The 17,870-nt window shown below is 34.9% G+C and overlaps 1 protein-coding gene across 3 annotated transcripts; it reads left to right on the forward strand.

Moving 5' to 3' along the window:
• Positions 1 to 304: 304 nt before the first annotated feature.
• Positions 305 to 15,221, forward strand: LOC120082867 (nuclear exosome regulator NRDE2). Of its 3 annotated transcripts, none has more exons than XM_039038221.1 (10): positions 305 to 910; positions 1,548 to 2,280; positions 3,137 to 3,761; positions 3,965 to 4,136; positions 7,229 to 7,589; positions 8,173 to 8,283; positions 8,727 to 9,081; positions 9,648 to 9,873; positions 14,410 to 14,631; positions 14,781 to 15,221. In XM_039038221.1, the coding sequence occupies exons 1-10, from the start codon at positions 372 to 374 to the stop codon at positions 14,932 to 14,934; spliced, it is 3,498 nt and encodes a 1,165-aa protein (XP_038894149.1). In that variant the 5' UTR covers positions 305 to 371; the 3' UTR covers positions 14,935 to 15,221. The 3 variants fall into 3 exon arrangements, with proteins under 3 accessions (XP_038894149.1, XP_038894150.1, XP_038894151.1); XM_039038222.1 differs by having other exon boundaries at positions 306 to 910; positions 8,730 to 9,081; XM_039038223.1 differs by having other exon boundaries at positions 306 to 910; positions 3,968 to 4,136.
• The last annotated feature ends 2,649 nt before the right edge of the window (positions 15,222 to 17,870 follow it).

Below are 17,870 nucleotides of genomic sequence, written 5' to 3' on the forward strand. Positions count from 1 at the left end.
TATCTTATCGTCATTTTCCTTCTGTGTATCGTATATTATCTCAGTGCTTGAACATACTCGATCGTTCATATTACAAAATTTTTAAGATATCAGAACTCCCACATCATATATCATCTCAACACCTCCAAACAATCCCAATGTTATTAGGTGCAGCCTACACCATGACTAACGATGGCTCAACTTGATATAACATCAAGTGAAAATCGATTTTCTCCCTAAATTATAATTTGTTTTGTTAAACAATATTTGTAGTTGGGTTGGGGCCGGGTCGGTCCCATAAGTTCAACTGGACCTGCGCACATTTTGCCTCTTTCACTTCCTTCTTTAGGCTTTCAGTTTATAAGCTCCGAATATTCTGATTCTGCATAGCCATGGAAGCTCCAACAGAAGAGAAGGATTCACCACACGAAGAGCAAAACCCCAAAACCTCCCTCTTCCCGCTCTCCTTCGTCGCCAACAATCCTCAGAGTCAAAGCAGTCCTCCCACTTCAAGCGTTCCTCAGTGGCTATGCAACTCCAGCTTCACCACTGACCTATCCGTCATCAACGACGCTCTTTCATCTCAAAATAATGCCTATCCTTCCTTTCCCGACGACGGCGACCAGGAAGAGGCTGTGGCAGATGAAGGAGGTCCAAGTGATAGACGTGAGGTGCAGAAGCCTTCTCGATCATATGAATTGCTGGAGTCTTCTGCTTCGGACGACGATTCCGAGCATGAGAAGAGGAAGAAGAGGAAGAAGAGGAGGAGGAGGAGGCGAAATGAATCTGAAGATAGAGGGGGATTTGGCGAATATGGTTCGAGAAAGTCTGACGTTCGGGCGTGGGCCGATGCTGATGGGAGACCTTCCAAGGATTATTACTTCGACTCGAATGGAGACCGGGATAATTTAGTATTCGGGTCTCTTTACAGGTATTTATGCCGACGTAATTTGATTGTTTCAATCCATCTCTCTTGGTAGTTTTGGAGGAGATGTGGAAAATGAGTTTAAATATCGTTTAATACACTTGTTCAGAAATTTGAAAAACATGCTCACAATTTTATCAGATGAAGACGAATTCAGCTAGCAGAAACGTGTCTAGTATTTTTCATTTACTCATAAATAAACCGCGTGGAAGTTCAATCAAACCCCAGAACTTGTTTGAAGCAATCATTTGAGTTGTTGTGTAAATCTAGTTCATATGTACAAAGAGAAGCATGAATCTTTTAGTAATTTATTTATTTTATTCATCTAAAGGCAATAAGATAACGTCCACATTATTCACAAGAAGGGGGAAAAAAAAGAGTAACCCCCACGTTGATGATATGCTAAAAATTGTAACCTACAATCCCACATTTCCTTGAAGTTGAAGCCAGGAATTCTAGGCCTCTCTAACCGCTAATACTTAAAATTTCTGTTGGAAGCGGCAGAATTGAATTTAGAGAAAACAACATTCTGTTTGGAATTGTTGCTGAGACATTTAGAATCAGTTTTTGCATTTCTTTTTCCATGGAAGCTGAGCAGCCAGAACTGATTGCTAAGTTCACAATCTGTTTTATCACAATACAGGATGGATGTTGCACGCTACAGACCGCTCAACCGTGGGGAAACACCTGGACTAAATTTTCATGGATTTTCTCAGTGGAATAAAAGTAGTTCAGCCTTGGACAGAGATGCTGATGCTGATGTGTTGGATAGTAAAGTGAAATCAGGTGGACGCTATTGGTCTGCAAAGAATGCAGCAATAGAGCGACATAAAAACTTCAAACGTGTACGCATTGGTTTTTCTAGGAAAACTCCAGACACATTATTGGATGATTTCATTCCTTTGTCGGGTGTTCAAACATCAAATAATATTGAGGAATCTTGGGAGGATGAAGTGCTACGTAAAACGCGGGAGTTTAATAAATTGACTAGGGAGCAACCCCATGATGAGAAGGCTTGGTTAGCTTTTGCTGAATTTCAAGACAAAGTTGCAGCTATGCAACCTCAGAAAGGTGCTCGCTTACAAACTCTAGAGAAAAAGATTAGCATATTGGAGAAGGCTTCTGAGCTTAACCCAGAAAATGAGGAATTATTGCTGTACCTTTTAAAAACTTATCAGAACAGAGATAATATTGATGTGGTGATCAGTAGATGGGAAAAGATACTGATGCAGAATTCTGGAAGTTATAAGTTGTGGAGAGAGTTTTTGCATCTCATTCAAGGGGAGTTCTCTAGATTCAAGGTTACAGACATGAGGCAAATGTATGCACATGCAATTCAAGCTCTATCTGCTGCATGCAACCAGCACATTAGGCAGGTTCTTAAGTCAAATGTCTATTTATTCTCGGGCCATCACCTTACTTTTCATATTCTTCTCGGTTTTATCTAACTGAAGTTTTCCCCCATATGCTTCTATGAGATGAAATTTTATTCTGCCATATTATTGCTATGCTATTGAGTTGAATCTTGCTCTTCGATGTTAGATTTCACTAACCATATTTTTATGTTATGTATGATGCACACAATTTTACTTGCAAGTGCTCACGCGGGGTCTAGAGGATTTTTGTCTTCAATTTGCTGGTTTTGTAGGAAATGTGATTTCATCCGTGGTCTGTTGTGATGTTACTCCTTGTTATGCCTAATTTCCTGTACCTGAAATTCCAAATGGTTGCTTTCACTACATTTGACTTCCTAGATATAATGAATCATGCATCTTAAGAGGCCAAGAGTACTTCTTTACCATTTAACTTCTATGTGAAGAATTGGCTTATTGTCCCTGGTATTCCCCCACCTTTCAGTCAACCATTCTTATTACTGGAAACTGTGTTATTATTATTAATTTCAAGGTGGTTAATGGGTGTGGTTGATAAATATGTATATGTGTTGTGTTTTTTAAGCTTTTACTCGTTTTTAGGTGGACTTCATCTTCTTGTTGCCATAAAATTTTCCTTTTCCCCAAGTTCTTAAGTCTCGTGTACTCAAATTCTTTTTTAATTTTTTTAATTTTTATTTTGGGCCATTTCTCAATTTGTGCGTGTCAACGTGCACTTAAATTCTTATAAGAACTTGTTTGTTTTGAATTTAAACAAATCCTTTTATCACTTATATGGGGATAGATTCAACATTTATTTATCTTTTCCTCTGTGTTTTTATCTTGTTTCTGTTCAATGCAGACCGATCAAACTGCCAAACCCTCAGTGGAGCATGATCTTATTAAGCTAGAACTTGGTCTGGTTGATATTTTCATGAGTTTGTGCCGGTTTGAGTGGCAGGCGGGATATCAGGAGTTGGCTACTGCTTTATTTCAGGCTGAAATTGAATTTAGCTTGTTTTGCCCTGCTTTGCATTTAAATGATCGAAGTAAACAAAGATTGTTTGAACACTTTTGGAATACTGATGCGGAAAGAGTTGGTGAAGAAGGTGCCCTCGGTTGGTCTACATGGTTAGAAAAAGAGGAGGAAAATAGGCAAAAGGCTATGAGAGAGGAAGCCTTAGAGGCTGATGAAAAGGGTGGTTGGACTGGTTGGTCTGATCCAGCACCCAAAGAGAAGAAAAATAGTGATGCCACGGAAACAACTATAGAAATGGGTGTGGCAGCAGAGGAGACTATGGAGGAATATGTGGAAGAAGAAGATATTGACAGAGAAGATAGCACAGAAGCTTTGCTCAAAATTCTAGGAATTAACGCTGATGCAGGTGTCGATGAAGAGGTTAAGGACGCCTCAACCTGGGCTAGATGGTCAAAAGAAGAGTCATTAAGAGACTGTGAACAATGGATGCCTATCCGGGGAAAAACTGGTACTCCACCGTTGCCTGCACACTTTGTTTATTTCTAACTAAACTCTTTTGGTTCACATTTACTGTGACATATGCACATATAAATCATTGATTCACCATGAATCTTCACATTCTGAATGTTAAATATGATTGAGCTGCTTGAATCTCTTTACTAATTAATTAATGTCATGTTTATATTTAACTGAATTCATACTCTGAAACAGCAGATGTTATTCATGATGAAAGGATGGGTGATGGAGAAACAAGTGAACAACTTTTAAGAGTTATATTATATGAAGATGTCAAAGAGTACCTGTTTTCATTGATTTCAAGTGAGGCCCGTTTATCCTTAATATATCAGCTGATTGAATTCTTTAGTGGAAAAATCTATTCAAGGTATATACTTTTCGGTGTAGAATCTTATTTACAGTCAGTTTTCAGTTTGAAAATCAGTCACATTATTCATTTATTTAGTGTGTAATCTACCTTTTCTTGAATATGTGAATGGCTTTGATATCTTTTAACAAGTGGTGAAATCTTTGTCGTGAGTGAATTAGTATGTTTCATGTTGCCTGTCATTTGAGCATTATGCTAATACGTTGGCATGGACTCCGTACCAACTTATGTGTCTAACCAAGAGCTTCTTGAAATACAAAATCTTCTTATGGGTAGACAATGTAAGAGAGGTTATGCCTTGCAAGCTACCTTTTTGGAATTGGATTGAGGCTTACTGTCTAAATTTCACTAAAAACTATAGGCAAAGAGGAAAGCGAATTTTTGTTTTAACTTTGAAGTTTTGTAATGTGAGTCATTACTATTAGAAATCTCACCTATCTTAAGTACTCAACCCTTTGAACCAATGACTTGCATTTTGTGATGACATAGCATTTACTATCTCCTGGACTTGGAATTTGGGGAGAGTATTTGTTAAGAACTTCAGAAAGACCTTGAGTGAAATATTTCAGACAAATGCAATTAACTTTCTGTAATGATGGTATTCAAACTTATTTTGTTGCACCTAATTAACTTTCTAGTTCTATGATGATGAGAAGGGGAATCTTTTGCGTCCTCATGTTTTAGATAATTACAACTATCATGGGCTAAATGGTCAAAATACTTTAGGTTTATGAAATCAATTTAATTGATGAATGAAATATCCATAGAGTACATAGGGAAGACCCCAACAAGGAGAACGATCGATATAGCATATCAAAGTTGATAACCCAAAAAAGAAAGATACAACCAAAGATAAACAAGAAAAGGGAAGAACTGGAAAAAAGACACCAGCCAATCCATTAAAAAGATTGTAAAAAAATAATACAAGGAGATTGAACCAGAAACAAAAGCAACACCATGATCAAACCAAAGCACATCAAACAAAAGAAGCCAAAGAGCACATAAAAGAGGATCAAGATCAACTTCTCTGAATCCTAGCAGAGCCGCAGCCACACAATAAAATAGGGAAGGAGAAAGATCCATAAACAATAGATCTCTCTCCAAAAACTCCATCTAAATGAACTGAGGCTAGATGAACAAATGTCATGCTGATATAGACCCCTCTCTAAGCTTTGATTGTGCTTTTTTATCATAAGAAATAGAGCATTCAAGATTCCGTAATTCTCGCAAGCCTTTTCTTTGCTTCGCTGTAAACTTTTTGGTTTGCTTCTTTGTTGGGAGCACCATAGTGCATAACCCATATTCTCTAAACTATGGGGCCAATGCAATCAAATGGGGAGCTGGATTAAAAGGACCACTGGATGTGGGTGGGGCGAAATCATACCATTGTGGCTCCATGAGATAATAGAAGGAAATCCAACTATGGTTTTCTTGACAACAAATGTTATTAGAATAACCAGTTGTCCATGATTTGTCAAGTTGTGTGGAAGCTAGCTTGGATGTTGATGTTTCGTTCAATTAAAAAAAGAACAAAGATACAAGTTGATTGCTTCATGATGACTTTTTGACCAACATTGGTTTTTAAGCAGCAACTCGAGGCTGATTGAACTAGATTTTCAACATCAAAGCTACTGGGGTGTTTTAAGAATCTATAGAAGTACAAAACAATTTGTGTGGTTTGAAAATGGAAGAAATATTGGGCAATTGATTTCTGGAGTGACTGCTATGGATGTCTGTCATTTCACATTTTGCCGACGAGGACTAAAATTTAAGAATGGTTAGAATGGTTTCACTCAGAAGTATCTTTTTGGTGGTCAATACAACTGTCATTACCGGGATATTTACGTGAGGCTCCCAATCATATACACATATAAACGTGGGGGTAAATAGGGATTTTTTACGAAAAGACAGTTAAGTGTAGTGGCGTTTGTGGGGTAAAAGGACCACTGGATGTGGGTGGGGCGAAATCATACCATTGTGGCTCCATGAGATAATAGAAGGAATAACCAACTATGGTTTTCTTGACAACAAATGTTTATAGACTAACCAGTTGTCCATGATTGTTCAAGTTGTGTGGAAGCTAGCTTGGATGTTGATGTTTCGTTCAATTAAAAAAAGAACAAAGATACAAGTTGATTGCTTCATGATGACTTTTTGACCAACATTGGTTTTTAAGCAGCAACTCGAGGGCTGATTTGAACTAGATTTTCAACATCAAAGCTACTGGGGTGTTTTAAGAATCTATAGAAGTACAAAACAATTTGTTTTGGTTGAAAATGGAAGAAATATCGGGCAATTGATTTCTGGAGTGACTGCTATGGATGTCTGTCATTTCACATTTTGCCGACGAGACTAAAATTTAAGAATGGTTAGAATGGTTTCACTCAGAAGTATCTTTTTGGTGTTCAATACAACTGTCATTACCGGATATTATACGTGAGGCTCCCAATCATATACACATATAAACGTGGGGGTAAATAGGGATTTTTTACGAAAAGACAGTTAAGTGTAGTGGCGTTTGTTATTCAGGCGGGGACCATGGGTTGTGAAGGGTTTATGTAAGGTTTGAGCATGGTGAGGAGGCAAGGAAAAATTTTGGTGATCAAGTTTGGGATGGGGAGAGGATTCCAGCCCTCTTAAATGTGCTGGTAGCTAGGGTCCCTTGAAGTTCATAAATAATATCAACCGAGCATTGATCTGTTTCTCTGGGAATCACTCTTCTTAGGTGTTTCTGTGCAGGTGAAGCGGAATCCTAACGGTTTATTTAGCACAAACCTTCTGTTGCTACATTTTTACTATGGATATTATTACATTTTATTGATATTTAATAAGTATCTTTTTGTGCTACGGATATTTATTACCGGGATATTGATAGAATCTGTTCATCTTTTTTATGTAGATTTAGAGTCTTTTTGTGTGATTACATTTTTTTCCTCTTTTCAAACAAACTTTTATTGCTGCTACCTCTTGTCTACAGTTATGTTCATGTCTTGGTTACGTTGAATATATTTTTACCCCGGTTTCTTTTCAAAGGAATATTCCTTTTGCCTTTTTGCTTGACAAACAATTCCATTTTTTTTCCTCTTCATCAGGGCGTCTTCAAATAGTTCAAGTTGGATGGAGAGAATAATTAGTTTAGAGGTGTTGCCAGACGATATTTTACATCATCTGAGAAGTGTTCTCCATGTTCTTAATAAAAGACAAAGTAGTTCAAGTAGCTCCACTTTGGAGGTCCTTGTGGGAGGTTCTGATAACTTATCTCAGATGTCTGACATGATGAAGTTTCTTCGCAATGCTATCTTACTTTGTTTAACGGCTTTCCCACGTAATTACATACTGGAAGAAGCTGCTTTAATTGCCGAAGAGTTATTTGTTACAAAAATGAATTCTTGTAGCTCCTCAGTTACCCCTTGCCGTTCCTTGGCAAAGAATCTCTTGAAAAGTGATCGTCAGGTGTGGTTTGTTTTCTATTTACTATCAACATGCAACATGTATGCTTTTTTCCAGGATTGAATGTCTAGGTCTGCCATGTATGTTTTGTGTCATTGAGGGAGTTTATGGTTAAAAAACACACACATATAAATATAATTCTTACAGAAGGCCGTTGGGATCTAAGGAGAGGAGAAAATCTTTTGAATTTTTGGGGAATAAGATGTTGCTCTTACTACTTTTATTATTAAGAATTTGTAAGAAAATGGAATATAAATGTAGGTGGAACGGCATGAAACAGTTTCAACATCCAAACTTCTTATGAGTTATGTAATTACCTCCCTATCAAATTGAGGCTATTTTCCCATATTGACCTTGAATTCTCTTTTAAATTCGGACTTCCTAAAGTCCTTTTGTGGCTAATTGCCTTCATTATTGTAATTCAAAATGCCATTGTTCATGAAGCATAGAAATAATTGCACCTTCGGTATTCTAGAAAATTAGAAACACGTTCTTTATGTAATGGGTCTATATCCTCATTTCATACTATTACCACAATATATCTTATTTCTATAACTGAAAGAATCAAGTTTTGTGATACTTATAGGACATGCTACTTTGTGGAGTCTATGCAAGAAGAGAGGCAACATATGGAAATATCGATCATGCTAGAAAAGTATTTGATATGGCATTGGCATCTGTGGAAAGCCTTCCTGTGGTATATTACCGTATCCCTAAATGTAAATGCTCACTTGTGTGTGCTAAAGTATGATGCTACTTCTTAAGAAAAAGAAAAATAATCTTCAATTACATCATCTTCGGGTTAATTTTTCTTCTACGGAAAAAGAAACTGTCTTAATGGTAGAACATCCTGGCACATTGGCTTTTTTTGCTAGCTTTCCTGGAAAGGTTTTGTTCAAATAGGAGCCTCATCTTGACCTGCAACTCCATGTTGGAACTCCCTCGTTAATATGTAACCTATTTATCTACCAGTGGTCTGTGTGTCATGTGTAATATATACAATATGTTTCTTGAAATGGACGTTGTTAACTATTCAAATTTGGCAATTTGGACATTAAACTATAATGGCTGTAACTGAGTTTTGAGGTGCTTGCTCTATGAATGAGTGGTATTTAATTTTAACCGCTGTGATTGCTGAAGCAGGATCAGAAGTCTAATGCTCCTCTCTTATATTTCTGGTATGCTGAATTGGAGCTTGCGAATGATCATCACAATGGACACAATTCATTAAATCGTGCAGTTCACATTTTATCTTGCCTTGGAAGTGGTACTGCATACAGTCCATTTAAATGTCAACCATCAAGCTTGCAACTGCTGAGAGCGCACCAAGGCTTTAAAGAAAAAATCAGGGAAGTGCGATCTACATGGCTCCATGGAGTTATAGATGACTCGTCTGTAGCTCTCATATCCTCTGCAGCTTTGTTTGAGGAGTTGACCACTGGATACCTTGCCGGCCTTGAGGTTTTAGATCAGGCTTTCTCCATGGTACTTCCAGGTTATTTACCAATTCTGTCATTTCTCTCTCTCTCTCTTTTTTTAAAGCATTTATTTCTTATCGATACTGATAATTTGAACCCTTGTGGAAATATGTTTTGTGCTCCCTCCCCGGATATATTGTATAGAAAAAGATTTCTTGTTTAGCTCTGACAAAAGATTTTGATACCCCCTAGAGCAAGTAATATGAGGTTAGTGCCTCTCAGCATCAGATCATTGTATATGGGAGGATAATAGCTTTTGGAACTAGACGTGGTAAATTGTTAATACCAGTGGGGAGGTGAACCAACCATTGATTTGTTTTGGCTCTACGTTTGGAAGAAAGCTTGATCTTAGTGGAGTATATTTCCTCACATTCTGTGATTTGCCAATGCCGCCCCTTCATGCAGCTGTAAGATGTGCCCCATTGCCAAGAAGGAAGATTGTTATCTTATTTGATCTCAACTTTTACGACAACAACAGCAATAATAATAGAAAAAAATTCCAGGACAAGAAGTGTTACTGCTGCATTTTTATTTTGTTTGTTTTGTTGCTAGTTAGTTACTTACTATTGTTATTGATGTGCAGAAAGAAGAAAACAGAGCTATCAACTAGAATATTTGTTCAACTACTATGTGAAGATGCTTCTGAGACATCATAAGCAATTAAGCCATCTGAAAGTCCGGGAGTCAATTTCTCACGGATTGCAGTTCTATCCATTAAATCCGGAACTTTATAGTGCTTTTCTGGAGATTAGTTACATTTATTCGGTACCCAGCAAACTGCGATGGACCTTTGATGACTACTGCCAGAAGTAAGATAATCTTTCTAGTGCTCTCTCTCGCATACCTACATATATTAGGTACCCAGTAAGCTGCCATGCCATTGATATAAATTCACATTTGAGTTCTAATCCGATTCATATTTGGCTTTGATTAACTATATATAGTAACAACCTTCCGTGCATGTTCCCGACCATGATGGATGCACTCGATTCCTTTGTTATCTCTTTCGGTACTTGTTCTATTGTTTTTCTAATGTTGCATTGAATTATGGCTACTCTGACTAGAACCTTTTCTGAATCTAATGCTTTATCGTTAGATATAATGCTAAAAACCATTATTCTTTTCTCTTATTAATCTTAGGAGCAAAGAGTTTCTTAAATAGAAGAAATATCCAATTACAAATAAGGAAAGAATAAAATAATTACAAATAAGGAAAGAATAAAATATAACAAATATAATACAATAAGTACAATATAAAATTTCACAATAAAGAAAATAATCAACACTCCCCCTCACGCTGGTTTGAAGATATCATTCATAGCCAGCTTGTCAATCAACTTGTTGAATTGCCACTTTGGAAGACCTTTGGTTAACACATCTGATATTTGCTTTGTTGTCGGGAGAAAGGGAATGCATATTATTCCTGCATCAATCTTTTCCTTTTTGAAGTGTTTATCAACTTCAATATGTTTGGTCCTATCATGAAGGATTGGATTGTGGGCAATGGAAATTGTTGACTTGTTATCACAATAGATGCATATGGGCATTGTCTTGAGAGAAATTCAATTCTTCCAATAGTCTTCTTATCCATATGCCCTCACAAATACCATGGGCTAATGCCCTAAATTCTGCTTCAGCACTACTTGCAACCACACTTTGTTTTTTACTTCGCCAAGTAACCAAATTTCCTCCAACAAAAGAGCAATACCCCAAAGTAGACCTTCTATCAGTCGTGCTTCCTGCCCAATTAGCATCAGTGTAAACCTCAATGTTTAGGTGGTCATGCTTCGTGAATAATATACCTTTTCTTGGAGTACCTTTCAAATATCTCAAACTTCTATAAACTGCTTCAAAGTGAACTGACTCGGGAGCATGCATGAACTGACTTACTACACTAACTACGAAAGCAATGTCAGGACGTGTGTGAGAGAGGTATATGAGTCTCCCTACAAGCCTCTGGTACTTTTCCTTTTCTTTTACTTCTTTTTTAGTTGCAGCAACCAATTTTAAATTTTGCTCAATAGGAGTTTCTGCTATCTTGCAACCAAGTAAACTTATCTCATTCAGTAGGTCAAGAATATACTTCCTCTGGTTGACAAGAATGTCATTTTTAGATCTGGCAAACTCCATTCCTAGGAAATACTTTAAGGTTCCTAGGTCCTTGATTTGAAAATCATTAGCAAGGTTTTTCTTCAAGATATTCAGTCTTGTCTCATCATTACCTGTAAGAATGATATCATCAACATACACTATCAAAACGACCAACGTACCACTTCCAGTATGTTTATAGAACATAGTATGATCAGCTTGACTTTGACTGAATCCATAACTTGTGACTGCCTTTCCAAACTGTTCAAACCATGCTCTGGGAGATTGTTTAAGCCCATATAATGATTTCTTTAACTTGCACACTTTGTTAATCTCGAGATCCACCTCAAAACCAGGTGGCAAGTCCATAAAAACCTCTTCTTTAAGATCCCCATTGAGAAAGACATTCTTTACATCAAGTTGATAAAGAGGCCAATCAAAATTAACTGCCACAGACAACAAGATTCTAATAGAATTAATTTTAGCTACTGGAGCAAATGTTTTTTGATAATCAATGCCATAGGTCTGAGTGAACCCCTTGGCAACCAATCTGACCTTGTATCTTTCAATACTACCATAAGCTTTACATTTTACAGTGAACATCCATTTGCATCCCACCGTCTTCTTATCTTTTGGTAGTTCGACTATGTCCCATGTGCAATTTTGTTTCAGTGCATTGAACTCTTCCATCACTGTAATTTCCAATTCAAATCATTTAGGGCTTCCTGTATATTCCTTGGAACAAATAGGTTGGTTATTTTGGATGTGAAGGCTTTATGACAGTCGGACAATCTATGATAAGAAAGATAGTTTTCAATTTGATATTTGGTGCATTTACGAGTACCTTTCCTATGGGCAATTGAAATATCAAGATCAGAACTCAGGTATAAAGGATTAGAAGGAGATGAAGAACTAGGAGAAATAGAAGTAGTGTGTCTAATACCTAGATCTTCAGATCATTCATCGGAGTATTTGATTGGTCCTGTGATAAGTCAATTGTCTGATCTCAGACTCTTTAAGTCAAGTTTCTTCTAGTATAAACCTGAAGTTCAGGATTTCGACTTGTAGAGTCATTTTGTAGTGTTTCTCCCCCTGAAAGAAGAACTCTCCATACTTGGTATCGAAGGACTAGAGCTCATAATGGAGAACACTGATGATTCGGAGAGATAAAGTATCCCAAAAATTATCTTCAAGGTTAGATATCTCTCCCGGAAGAAAATTTGGGCAAAAAAAAAAGGTTGATTTTCCAAAAAAGACACATCATACTCTCAAAAATACTGTGGGTCAAAGGATCAAAGCATTTGTAAGCTTTCTTATGAGAAACATAGCCTACAAAAATGCATTTAGTGGCTCGAGGATCAAGCTTAGTTAGAGAAAGAGGAGAAGTATGGACATAAGCAGTACACCCAAATAATTTAATTGGTAAATCAGGAGACAACCGGTTATTAGGAAAAAACTCATTGAAGTGATTAAGAGGAGTTTTAAAATTCAAAACCTTAGACGGCATACGATTGATCAGATATGCAGTTGTAAGAACGGCATCACCCCACAAATATTTTGGAACATTCATAGAGAACATAAGAGCATGAGCAACTTCAAGTAAGTGTCAATTCTTTCGCTCAGCAACGCCATTCTGCTGAGGCGTGTCACGACACGTAGCTTGATGGAAAATGCCCTTTTCTTGCAAAAAATTGGTTAATTGTTCATTGAAATATTCAATGCCATTATTAGAGTGAAGAATTCGAATTTTAGTTTGAAATTGAGTCTCTATCATATTGTAAAACTGAACAAATAAAGGTAACAAACCAACGCTTACCACTATGAGTTAAGACTTTAGACAGACCCCAAACATCAGTATGAATTAAGGAAAAAGGTGATGAAACCTTGTTCGGTTTAGGAAAATAGGTAAATCGATGATGTTTGGCAAAAATGCAACTTTCACATTGAAAAACTGAACAATCAAATCCTTTAAATAAATCAGGAAACAAATACTTTAAATAAAAGAAATTTGGATGCCCTAATCTACGATGCCAAAGCATGATAGTTTCTTTAACAGAAGGAGAACAAACACTACTCAAGCCCTAAACTTTTTTATGACTAGCAGAAACTTCATCAAAGTAATAGAGACCATCAATCATCCTAGCACGTCCAATCGTCCCCCCGATTCCTGATCTTGAAAGATACAATGAGTTTCACAAAAATAACACGACAGTTAGCATCCTTAGAGAGTTTACTAATAGACAACAAATTACAGGCTAATTTTGGAACATGAAGGACAGAACGTAATATAAGTTTTGTAGTCAAAGGAATAGTTCCTTTTCCTGCAATAGAAGTGAAGCTGCCATCGACAATGCGAATTTTTTCATTGCAATACACAGGAGAATATGATTCAAATAAATAAGAGAAACTGGTCATATGACCAGAAACTCCAAAGTCTATAATCCATGGAGATGAATTAAGGCAAGAGAGAGCTTGAGGACAAGTACCTGATTGTGCCAAGGAAACATTAGGATTACCAGATGATGAATTGGTCTGTAGCAGCTTCAGAATTTGATCAATTTGTTTTTTGTTAAACGGGCTGGAGTCAACAACATTAGCATTAAAGGCATGTTGCTTAGAACTTTTCCAATTCGCAGGTTTTCCATGAAGTTTCCAACAAGTTTCACATGTTTGTCGAGGTTTATTGCAATGGTCGCAAACTCGAATGATGGGTACCTTAGTGTCCGACATATCGTTGAAAAAAGGAAACCCAGAATACAAAATCAGTAGATCTGGAAAAAAAAAAAAAAAACACAAAGGCTTAAACAAACCAGCTACTAGGAAAATTATAACTGATGGACAGTGGCAACCGGTCGACAGAAGACTGGGTTTTTTCTAGGGTTTCAAAAAGAAAAAAAAAAATAGGAGTTTTTTTTTTGGAGGGTTTTAGGGTTTCAAAAATTTTGTTGCTATGATACCATGCTAAAAACCATTATTCTTTTCTCTTATTAATCTTAGGAGAAAAGGGTTTCTTAAATAGAAGAAATACCCAATTACAAATAAAAAAGAATAAAATAATTACAAATAAGAAAAGAATAAAATATAGCAAATATAATACAATAAGTACAGTATAAAATTTCACAATAAAGGAAATAATCAACATATTATTGTTATTGACCTTTTTTTTTCTTTTTTCTTTCTTTTTGCTGTTTAATTGTGAGCATTACACATAGATTTGGGGTCTCTAGGTTTGACAAATTTGCATGTAATACTCTCAGGCAACCTTCTCTGATTCTTTGGATTTTTGCATTATCCTTCGAGATGGGTTATGGGGGTTCTCTTCATCGAATCCGTAGACTGTTTGAGAAGGCACTGGAAAATGAAAACTTACGTCATTCTGTTCTTCTCTGGCGCTGCTACATTTCATATGAGCTGAACACAGCATGTGATCCTTCTTCGGCCCGGCGAGTTTTCTTCCGAGCTATTCATTCCTGCCCATGGTAAGAGCAAATTTCTTGTTATTTATGCCAGCTAAAGTATCATTCTGGCCCCAGTTTCTTTTGTTTTTGATTCACTGTCAATGATGTACTGATATATACATGCTTCAGATGAACACCAACACTCTGTCTAACCGTTTTACGTTTTGAAGGTCAAAAAAGTTGTGGCTTGATGGTTTTCTCAAACTCAACACTGTTTTGAGTGCGAAAGAGCTTTCGGATCTTCAAGAAGTTATGCGCGATAAAGAGCTCAATCTGCGGACCGATATCTATGAGATTCTTTTGCAAGATGAACTCGTGTCTTGAATCTTGTCTTTCTCCACGAACTGCTGCACGTTTCTGTGGCTCAATGGCATTATCGTGTTCTTAATATTGGAACTTGACAGGTCTAATAATGTTCTACCAGAAGTAGCCTTCGCATTCCTCTGCCTCTTTAGGTAATGTTTGGTTTTGCCACTTCTTGTTTAAAGGAATGATCGTTGTAGTTTGTACATTAGAAAGGAAGGAGATGTAACGGTTGGGTTAAATTTGAGCTGGGGTTGTGCTTGTACGTTTTTGTTCTATATTAATTTCAGTACAAGTGAGTTGAAATATTTGAGGTCTGCAAACCCTTTTTTTTTTTTTTTTTTTTTTAGAAAATATCAATTTACATCCTGAATTTTTGGATTGTGTAAATTTAGACTTTGAACTAATAATTGTATAATTTAAACCTTGAAATTTTGTAAATGAGGTAAATTTACACCTATCATTATGTTATATTTGAATAACATCATGTGAAACTTATAATGTTATCAATTAAACCTCCAAACTTTTATAAATGAATTAATTTAGATTCAATTAATTTTTTAATTTTAAAAATTGTCAATGCAACAATTTTAATAATATATTTTATTAATTCAACATTTAAAGAATTTTACACGTGATTTCGAAATGTAATATTAATGAAGAATCTAAATTGATTTACTTATAAGTTATAACAAATTATGATAAATTAAAAGTTTAATTAAAACAATTATATGTTTGCACGATATTGTTTGAGTTAACTTTGAAGAAAAATGTTAATTGATAACTAAAGTTTATAATTTAAATTGATATAATTATTAGTTTAAATTTTAATTGACATAACTACTAAAATTTAATGGTGTAAATTGAAATTTCCACAAAATTTTTTAAAAGTTAATTTAGAAACTGCAATCTACTAATTAAGAAGATATTTCAAGCAAAATATTGAAGCGTGTAATTCACAAGAGAAAAATATCTTTTGGTCGTCGAGGTGTGCTTTAGTTCTTAATATTTCAAATTGACCATTCTAATCTCTAAATTTTAAATTTTAAAGAATAAGTTTAAGAAGTGATTTAACTAATAAATCAATTAAAATTAAATATAAAATTAAATAAATAAATGATGTGGTAAGATTATTTAGAAAAAATATATATATATATATGTATTTTTTATATATTTGTTACCTCTCTCTTCTTTAGTCTCTCCCTTCTCTCGTTCTCTCTCATCCCCTCTTTCTCTTTTCTCTTCTCTAATGATTCCAGCCTCTCATAGTTTATAAATATAAAGGTTTGTTCGATATATAATTTAGATTTTTTAAAAAAATCACTTAATATTTGTTTGTTGACTTTGTCCAACGAAAGTTGGTGGTGGGAATGGAATAATCAGTCTGAGTTGCGGCTGTCCTCTCGAAATCTAGATCTAAATATTTGCTTTCTTTCTTTAGGCTTCAACTTTAGAGAAATTCATCGCTGTAAAAGAAGGGTTGAAATGAAACAGAGTCATTTTCAGGGTGGCGTTAATGGTGGTTGCTAGGGTGCGAACAAAATCTCACATTGGTTAAAGAAGGAAGTGATCATGGTATATAAACATAAGTGAGGACAATTATCTTTATTGATTGAGACTTTTGGGGTGAAACCAAAAATAAAACCATAAGGATTTATGTCCTAAAGTAGATAATATCATACCATTGTAGAGATATGTGGTGGCTCGTTATCCTCAACAAGTGGTATTAGCTTTTGGTTCCGTTATGCCAGTACGTGACTGTTTTTTATGTCTGGAAGATAGTTTTACATAGCTTGCTCGTACCTCATGCAAGATGATGAGTTCCACTGTAGAGAGATTTTTTTTTTTTTTGGAAAATTGGAATGTATGGTGGAATCTGAGGTTTCATCTAGAAATAAAAATTGGCATGCACATGGTCACAAATTTCTAAATTTCTGATTTGTCCTTTCGGATATTGTTTATCTAGGTAATTCCAAAATAGAAAACAGGGTCGATGTATATATACAAGTAATCCTTGATATTTGTTAAGGATAACTACCCTCCTAATTTTGCTATAACATAATCTCTATATTTTATTATTATTTTAGATTTAACAACTTTTTAAATTTATCTCACCTTAATAAAAATATCCGGATTTTTCTACCAAATTTATATTTTAAATATCCATATATTATTAAAACTTCTTTTATCCATATATTTTATTCAAATCTCTATATTGTTTTTCATAATTGTATACATACATTTTTAATGAATTAGTTGTATATTTCCCATATTTTTAATAAATTAGTTGTATGTGCTATTTTTTTTATATTATTTTAACTGAGAAAAGAAATATCACTTGCTAAAAAAAATGGTCCTACGTTATTGCACAAGAATAGGTTGGATTGTTGCTCCATACACTGCCATCCATTTAAAACTATCTATTTTTGCTATAACTTTACAATTAGGATTTGATTTAAAATAAACCAATCTCTTTCTCATTTTTTCCTCTTTTGAAATTTAAATTTATTTTTAATATAAAAAATAGATTTTGATAACTACTTCATGAATTGATTTAAATTAAACCAATCTCTTCCTATTGTTCTCCCCTAATTGATTCAAATTAGTTATTGATTTAACCACTTTTTGAAAATATTCAGAATTAATCAATATTAAATTTGTTTATTACCACTTGAATTTTAATTTATAATACATCTTTAGATTATATTATTTATTTATTATTTTAAATTCGGATTATTTTTTTTTAATTTTAATTAGGATTTTACGGAATATTTTATACGTATTATCATCTAATAAACGGTATATTTCATTTAAATTTGATCATTTTTTGTATTTTTTAATTACATTTTAATATTATCATCTTATTATATTATTATATCGTTAATTTTTTTTACAAACAAATAAGTATTCATTTTTGCAATCTTGTTGTTTTTTCTATGCCTCTACAACGAGTCATG

The sequence above is a fragment of the Benincasa hispida genome, chromosome 8 (assembly GCF_009727055.1).
Source record: "Benincasa hispida cultivar B227 chromosome 8, ASM972705v1, whole genome shotgun sequence".
Classification (NCBI taxonomy): Eukaryota; Viridiplantae; Streptophyta; class Magnoliopsida; order Cucurbitales; family Cucurbitaceae; genus Benincasa; species Benincasa hispida.

Bases quoted from the DNA above. Each gene is read 5' to 3' on its own strand.
- LOC120082867 (XM_039038221.1), top strand. From the start codon at position 372: ATGGAAGCTCCAACAGAAGAGAAGGATTCACCACACGAAGAGCAAAAC. The intron at 4,137-7,228 runs GTATATACTTTT...CCTCTTCATCAG, and splicing joins AGTGGAAAAATCTATTCAAG to GGCGTCTTCAAATAGTTCAA. The intron at 14,632-14,780 runs GTAAGAGCAAAT...TACGTTTTGAAG, and splicing joins GCTATTCATTCCTGCCCATG to GTCAAAAAAGTTGTGGCTTG.